Raw genomic sequence first — 8999 nt, 5'->3', positions numbered from 1 at the left:
TATAAAGGTTTATACATGGGGATAATGTCAGCTGCATGGACACAGACACAGCTCTCATGCTGCTGCTGGGATTATCTCACAGTACAAGGTGGGTGAGGAGCAGTTCCCTCTTGTGGCAACATGATCCCGATAGAGAAAGATAGGGGATGTGTGGACCCCATTCCCCGCAAAACATTGAGCAGAGAGTGAAGAAAGCGCTGGATCTGACAGCTCCTCCTGTGGGCCTTTACCTTTCACTAGCTGACTTATGTTCACAGCCTTACTCTACACCACAGAAAAGTCATCTTGGCTGAATACTTCAGATTTGGGGAAAAACTGAATGATGGGTGATGGAGCTGAGACCAGGGATCCCAGCAAGGTAAGTGGCATAATTTGTTTTTAGTTTCATCCACTGATCTCCTATGAAACACAGCACGCTATTTATGTAAGGCTAGGTACACATGTGCTAAAATTGCGATTTGAAAATGATCAATCAACGATTATTCCCAATTATTTTGAACGATTGTATTGTGCACAATGCTGTACATGCGGTAACGATACGATTGTTCAAAAATAATTCACCAATAGTGTACACACTAGATACGATCGTTTGAACCATGCAGGAAGTGGCATGTACAGGAGAAAGTGTATCACAGAACAATCCACAATCACTGAACGACCTCACACACAGTTGATTACGAATGATCGTCGTCCAATCATATCTGCCAGAATGGTCGTTCGTTTCCAGTGAGATTCCTCGTTCGTCGGCACAGTTGACCGGTGGCTGTGCACTTTTATTGTTAACAAATACACAAGTCAACATGTCATTTTCATCAGATATAATTTTGTGTGGGCGTTGTAGTATTTTTGATGCATATTTCAAATTTGTGTTCAATTTTTCTCTAGCACGTCTAGTTTTTGTGATGCAGCTAATTATATATTGTGTGAAATTCGTTATAAAAAGCCTTAACATACTACAACAATTAACAACAATTATTATTTTTAAGGTTTAGAGACCTCACTAACTGCAATTGAATTCATTTGCAAAAGCAGCAATGCCATTTGCCATCCCAATGGTGTAGAGAGAACCACAAGACCATCTAATGGACTGCTATTTTTGCCGCATCAACAAAGTGGATTCTCAGTTAAAACTAAGTACAAAATTGTATATCCCAGCCTGGATTCTGCAATTAGGTCTGTTCCCCATGATGATTAATTGCCTGTTCTGGTATTGCCACATAATGGACTTGCTTCTGTAGAGGGTGATAAGGAATGCGCTGGAGTTGCAGCCAGTTACAACCCCGAATCATCTGATCCTGACTACTTGGCCGATGAAGATTCAGAACTAGAGTTACACCTTTACACAAGCAGAGCTAAATGATCTTGTTCGTGATCTAAATCTCTCCAAAGACAAAGCAGAACTTCTTGCTTCAAGGATTAACCTCCTGGCTGGTAACCCTGAGTGTGACTTGAGGTAGAAAAAAGAAGCTAAAAATAAATACTAAAAATAAAACTAAATAGCTGAACCTATGGAAAGAATAATAAATATAGTCTTATCTGATCCGCTGGCATCCTCCATCATGATCCCCCTGTCCCTTCGGCCGGCTTCCTCCGCATCTCATGAGTCACCGGGAGTTCCAGCAGTGACGTTGGTGCGTGAGGAGGTTGCCGACAGGGCGGGAAATTCAAATTAATTTGTATTGCATTCAATACAGTGGATTTATATGTGTAAATGCAGTACATTGTCTTTCATTATTTTACAGTATATTATTAGTATGAGTATATTTATTTTTATTTTTTTTAATGTATTTAATTTATTATTTTGTCATGATTTTGTGTTTCAAACTTTATTATACTCATACTATTATATTATACTATAAAATAAATTCCCATGAAAAACAATGTACCACTTTTGGACATAAATCCAGAGAGAAATTAACTGCCCAGGAGGTTAAACAGAAGCACTTGCTTGCAAAGGGTGTAACTGTAACTCACTACAGAAACAAAATCATAACTTGACAACGTTCTTCACTAGTGATGGCTCACTGTGCTACTGTCATGTTGTAGATGCACTCTTTAACAGTTTGTCACAAGAGCATATTCCATCTGAATAGCGTATCTTCATTGATACTGCATAATGGTAATTCCAAACCAAGTTTACTGATTGCCCATTCCATTAACCTGAAGGAGTCCTACGACAAAAGTTAATTTTATACTTGAAGCAATCCAGTATAAAACACACCAGTGGAATATGTGTGGGGATCTAAAGGTCAAGGCTTGCTGATGGGAATGCAAGGAGGATTCACAAAACATTGCTGTCTCCTATGCCTGTGGGACAGCCGGTCTACGGGAGACCATTATGTCAGGCGTGATTGGCTACCAAGAGATACGTATAAGCCCGGAACAAGCAGTGTCAAGTTTCTGCCTCTGATTGATCAGCACTTCTCCATATCAAGTTAGGCTTGATGAAGAACCTTGTAAAGGCCATGGGTAAATCAAACTCCATGGTTTTTTAGTACCTTGTTGAGAAGTTTCCAAACATAAGCACTTCACTTCACTGCACTTCACAAAAATGAAGGAAGGGATATTTATAGGGCCACAGATCAAGTCTGTTTTACATGATGAGGTTTTCAAACAATCTCTCTCAGCAGCTTAGATAGAAGCTTGGGATGCATTCACGTGGCTGTGTGAAAATTTCCTGGGCAACCATAAGTCTCCTGCATACAAAGGAGTTCAGAATCTGCTTGATTCATACCTGAAACTGGGTTGTCGCATGTCATTAAAAATATACTTCTTGCACTTACGTCTAGAATTCTTCCCGGAAAATCTTGGTATGGTGAGTGACAAACGGGGAAATTTTTCACCAGCACATTCAGTTAATGAGCACCGCTACCAAGGTTTCTGGAATGAAAGTATGATGGCTGACTACTGCTGGATGCTGTACAGCGGGGGTCTGCAAACTTTTTTGGCTACTAGGCCATTTTAGGCACACTAGACCGGACTCTCTCTCGAGTCCCACGCTGATGATGGGAATGTCCCTGAAGGGAAATCCCTCCCCTCTGCAATCCATATGGAGGAGAGGTAATGTCCCTTACCCCGACGGTAGAAGTATTAACGCTGGCCACGATAAATAGGGAAGGGAGGCATAACAAAGAGGCTCAAGAGCTGCATGCGGCTCCGGAGCCGTGGGTGCTCGACCCCTGCCGGACAAGATTAGGCCAGATCAACCAGGGGGGCGTTAGGCCGGAACAGACTACTGGCTAGAGTAGTCTAGATTGGTTTGGATCCTAGGTGATTCCTATGTTTCTAGGGGTGCACCAAGAGCGGCTGTTCGTTCAGATGGAAGGCAGCTGGGCATCCTTCGAACTACAGGTCTGCTTCGGTGGCTCGGTATTCCGGGTTTGCAATGGAGCAAAATCATACCAGAAGTTCACCGCTTTGTGAAGTTGGACCGAGTGCCTTATGTGTTGGTTTTACATGTTGGTGAGAATGATTTGGGAATTGGCTGGTGCGGGAGTTTTTCAGAGACATTTAAGTGGGATTTTTTGAGACGACCTTTAGGCATCTACTAATAGTGGGGTGTGGTCCGATATGGTGGGCAGGTTGAATTGGAGAGAGGACCATGTTGGTGGAATGTTTGAGTAGGGCCCATAAGAAGTGAAATAAGGACGTGGACTGGTTTGTGGTTTGGAAAAAAAATGTGGGTTTTGTGGTGAGGCATAGGGAAGTGGATGTTGAGACAGGATTGTATTTGAGGTCCGATGGGGTGCATTTGACTGATGTGGATACAAATGTATGGTTCCTGGGCCTTCAGGATGGGATTCAACGGGCATTGCAGGTCTGGAGGATCGCACAAGCGTGAGGTGTCTCGCTTATTGTGCTGTGGCGGTCCTCAAGGGGAGTGTGCTGGTTGTTAATAATTATGGTTTCAGGGACCCATCCATGAGCTAAAGGGGGAGGGGGGAGTAAGGAAGAGGAGGTAAAGGAGGGACAGAAAGAGTTAAAAGGTCCGGAAGAGGAAGTAAGGGTCATTTTGGAGAGAGACAGCGAATTTTTGGTTACTGGTTTGATGTAAAATTGATTTGGGGGGTCTGCACAGAAAAGAAAAGTAAATATTTGTTCTCGAGCTGGGAGTGTGGGCAGCTGGGAGCAATTGTGTTTTAAGGTGCAGACCCCAAAATGAAATAATTTGGTGGCCTTCAAGTACCAGTAACCAATAAGCTAAAATTGGGGAATCAGTATTGTTATTGAATCTGGTATTGGTATTGTTTTATTGGTATCTAATTGTATAGTTATTACGTGTATACTATTTTGTTGATATTTGATTGTATTTATGTTGTTTTATATTGTTTATAAAGTTATTTAGTTAATATTTCGTTTAAAAAAAGGCCTACGGGCCATTTAACCAACATATGGTGTGGTCTTTACTTGGGTAGGGGTTAGGTTTTAATGTTGTGAGTAGGGTAATAAAGGGGCGGGGGATTGATTCAGGGTTTTTGTAGTGTTTGCAGGATGCAACATATCTGCGTAACTATATTTTGCCACAGACAAGGGAATAAAAGAGAAGGGGGGGGGGGGAGGGAGAAGGAAAGGGTAGACAGAAATGAAATATAGAATGAGGGGGAGAGGGGGTCCAAGGGAAAGGAGGGATAGGGGAGAGCACAGGGCAAGGAAAATGAAATGGAAAGAAACAAGTGAGACCTTCTGTACAGATGTCATTACTGCACTATATCTGACCTTGGTATAATCACTTTCACTTTGAATTTCTGCTTCCAGTTACAGAAGAGCTGGTCTACCAGCTCCAGTTCCAAATAAAGATGTTTTCATACCACCCCTAGTTGACATGGTGCCATTATAAGAAATCTGGCCCTTGCCCCAGGTTATTATATAGGGACCCTTGCTTGGCTACTTCCACAACTGCTTTAAGGCCTCCATTGTTGCCAAAATTTACATTATAGCTGAGCATTAAAAGATTTGTAGCTGTCTACATTACTCCACTACTGGGTACATTATGTCTATAGAATCTTTGTAATACTGTCAGATAAAAGATACATTTGGGAAATATAAAAGTATTTGCGGGTTTTTGTTCATTGTGACAAGACATTTTTTTTTTACCAAAGTAGCACACTTTTACTTTTAATATTTTATTGAATGGACAAGTTAATCAATATGACTCTGACACAGCAAGACAAATAACACAGTAAGATTAGTGAAACAAATACTTGTAGTTTATTACATTTAGAAATGTTGCTAAAATATACATTTAGTTCAGTTGTTGGTGATCATTTTAGCGAGGCCCGCAATAAGATGATTGGACGGTTTCTACATGTTCCCATGGGACTACCAGTACTCTAAATGAACAGTATAGGGTCTGTAAAAGAAAATAATATTTAGTCTTATATTACTGTTGGTCCTACTTGTTAGCCAGATTGATTATCAATCTCATTGTAAAAAACACAAAACACATGCTGAAATATAATTAAGAATAGAGTTATGTGCAGTGGCCGGGTTAGGTGTGTCCCAACGCCACGCTGGGTCCCCTGGACACCGTTGAGGTGTCACCACGTGTTGCTGGTCTCCAGAAGGAATGGTAAGGGGTGGTGCACCCCAATGAGAAATAAGTCCAGAGAGTCAGGGTCTGCAGTAAACCAGGGTGCTCTTTTACTGGAGGAATTCAGGTACAAACGATACAGGCGAGGCATTAGGCTGGCTTCTCCAGTCTCCTACCTGGCAGAAGAAGGGTTTGATGCTGAGGAAAGGCCTGAGCTAGCTGTCCCTCTCTCTTCAGAAGGCTGGTACGCTGGTCCAAGGCTGGTGATCCAGGGTCTGTGGCAGCGTATCCCCGTCTTAGCGTCTTATTCTGGTCACTCAGTAGTCTGGCAGTCTCCTCTTCCAAGCACTGGTCGCTAATTGCAACACACTAGGGGGTTTTGACTGCTCTCCTTATATACAGTTTTTGCTAGACTAGAACCTTCTAGAGGGTGGAGTGGAGTGGAGAAGCTCAGCATAAACAGATACATTGTTTCAGCTCCTGTCTGGTATTGACTTACATTAGAATGTCAATGATACCCAATTGCAATGACACCGCAGGTTTTCCAGACAAAAACAAGTTACCAGACATATCAACAGAGCTACAAGTAGACATTTAAAAAGTCAGACTGTCTGCTTATTGGTGGTAAACAAGTCTGGATTTTTCCCTCCAAAACATGGTAAACAAGTCTGGATTTTTCCCTCCAAAACATAGTCTTCTTTAAACCCAATGGCAGCCGTGGAAAATTACCAGCTTTGTAATAGTCTCTCAGTATTCATTAACCCTTTCCACAGAGCCATGTAGTGATAATGAACAAGGATATATATATATATATTACAACACATAAAATGCAATTATACAGTATTAAACAGTGCAAGTTAACCATTTTAGGTGAAATAAAGGAAGAAGTTTTAACTTTACATAGGGGAAATAGGCAAATATCCACAAATGTGCAAATGTCAACGTACTCCCTGCTCCAGGGCACTACATATGTTTCTCTATTACTACAAAGTCACAGCAGCCGGGACCCCTTAATGTCCTAAATGACTATTGGGAGTGACAGAAAAGCTTTTTACATAGCTTTTTACATATCTTACATAGTAGTGACATATAAGCTTCTATTATTCATTTAGTGCAAGTGCACTAAAGAAATATTACCTACAAAAAATGCTAAAAAATCGACATGCTTTTCCAGTTCAGGCCCTCATAGCAACATTAATATTAATATTATGGATATTATTATTTATATTCCTGTCCAACATAAAACAAAACTAAAAATCAATAAATTGGAAGGGTGGAGGGGTATTACTGACCTCAGCAAGCTGTGAATCTTTAATCAGGTTGCAGGATTGTACATCACTTGTGGTACCTTTTTTGCAGCCTGTCTTTCCAATTTCTGCAGTTATTGAATAGATTATTCCAGCAACAATCTGAAAAAAACAATATTGACATAGTTATTGTTAAGTACTGAATATAACTCTATTTTGGATCTAAACATAATGCCAGCTTTTAAATCATAACGTGTACAAAATATTAAGCAGTATTGAAGTAACTGTGTGCATACGTGGATTAAAAGGATAAAAAGATTTAACTTTCTTGGGTCTCCCCACAGCTCTTTACTTGTTCTTCCTGATGACCCCCACTAATTAAAGGTAGGATTTTTGGAACATTTAACTAGTGAAACAATATAGCAGCACTAAAGCAACATACTGAAGAATTATCTGCTTAATTTATTGATGAGTTGCTTTACCAGCAGGTTACCGTATGTTGGATTGTACCTGGTTTGTCGCTGACACAACCTTCACAAGCTTGTATTCATAGTCCTTCTTTGATTGCTCGTTGTAGTTATTAACAGCAAAGGTGGCAGCATTTATGACTCCCTGGTTGTTGGGATCAATCGGTTCAGGAGCACCAACTAAGCTCTCAGCTGTAAAAAGTGAAAATAGTGAGCATACAACCACAAGAAAGAATCCTGCAGACATGATGATTCCTTTACAAGGAGAACAACGAGAGAAAATGATGGCAGAACAGAGGCACAGAGACACTTTTATAGTCACACAAGGCTGCAGATATGGAATATCTAAGATGTGATAAGAATAATGTGTTTGCAGAATGTTTAAGATTTGCCAGTAAGATAAATTCATTAAAAAAGAAATCTGATATTATTTTATTGCAAGTACAAATATTGCAACAAATCATATCTATCTTATCTACAATGAAGTATAAATGAAGTAATTTATTAAAATTTAGAAACGTAATCATATGTTGTAAAGTGAATACATGACAGCCTTGCTAAACACCTCGTGGACAAATTCTTTATTTGGACAAGTGCAGCACAGGTTACAGTCTTAGTGTAGTTTTAATGTGTTTATGCTTTTTTGACACCATTACCCTTCTTCCTTCTCTGTGTTTCTGCCCCTGCCCAAAATCAGGCTTTTAGGCATCAGAGTTCAGCCCAACTGCATGTGTGCTGCCACTAATGTTAAAAAATGTGTATTGGTTAGTACTGATCCAAAGAATTCTAAAACATTTAAGTAATTTGTTTGCCAGGTTTTACAGACTTTAGAGTGTAGTTGTAATTACTTATGATTTACAATAAATGTAGAGACTATGTGCTTACACAAAGCAAAGGATCTATTCTCCATCCCCATGTGACAGAGTCATCTTCACAACCAATCAGTATACACCAGTAGTGTCAAACTCAGGCCCACGGGTGCGGGCAAAACTCCTCCTCTGTTGACAATTATTAGTGACCTTCCTCAATTGTAGATATTTTTTCAATAAATATCAAGGTTGGCCCGCGACTTTGTCCTAATTTTTATTTTGGCCCATTGTGGTTCTTCCTGTTGTATCTGGGTCTTTCCTGGCATGGTGACTACAAAACTCACTTTGGCTCGCAAATCTGTTCTTTTTAAAGTTTTATTGTAGAATTTAACACACAAATGATGGAGGGTGAGGGCAGCAGAACATCAAAGAACACAAAGCACTTACCGGTACCTGCAGTATAAAAAAGTCCCAACAGAATTTATCATTTACATACAGCTCCAAGGGGTAATAGAATATTCATTCCAGAATGACCTTATCTCCAATGTCCCAGTCTTAAAAATGAATGTTCCTGCAGATTCTTGTCCTAGTGGATGAAATCTCAAACCTCAATTTAGCCAGGTCTCAGGTCTTCAGTGCCAACTGCCCTGATGGCTGTGGATAATTCAGTTCCAGAAATATTTAAAATGTACTAAGTTTCACCCCTGAACTCTTAAAGTGACCCTGTTACTCACATATGACCTTTTGCCTCATATCTCACCTTTTGACCCTTGGTTTCTTCATAGGTCCTTGTCGTCTCACCTGACCCTATCCATTAGGGAAGTTCCCTGGTTAACTGTCAGATTTGCCCCTCCCAAGACACATCCATTGCGCATTTAGGTCTTGAAGGCAACCATGTGCTAGGCCCCCTAAAGCCAAGTGGGTCTTGTCAACAGGCAACGACTAC

General features: G+C 40.4%; 1 protein-coding gene across 1 annotated transcript; it reads right to left on the bottom strand.

The window, feature by feature from the left end:
• Positions 1-5185: 5185 nt before the first annotated feature.
• LOC140329250 (cystatin-like) lies at positions 5186-7539 on the bottom strand. Its single transcript, XM_072409416.1, has 3 exons — positions 7288-7539; positions 6823-6939; positions 5186-5350 (listed from the first exon to the last, which is right to left on the bottom strand). Exons 1-3 carry the CDS (start codon positions 7489-7491, stop codon positions 5267-5269), a joined length of 405 nt encoding a protein of 134 aa, XP_072265517.1. The 5' UTR covers positions 7492-7539; the 3' UTR covers positions 5186-5266.
• Positions 7540-8999: the final 1460 nt, after the last annotated feature.

This window comes from Pyxicephalus adspersus, chromosome 4, assembly GCF_032062135.1.
Source record: "Pyxicephalus adspersus chromosome 4, UCB_Pads_2.0, whole genome shotgun sequence".
Classification (NCBI taxonomy): Eukaryota; Metazoa; Chordata; class Amphibia; order Anura; family Pyxicephalidae; genus Pyxicephalus; species Pyxicephalus adspersus.
The sequence above is the reverse complement of the archived record's forward strand: the minus strand, read 5'-3'. Positions and strand labels throughout refer to the sequence as shown.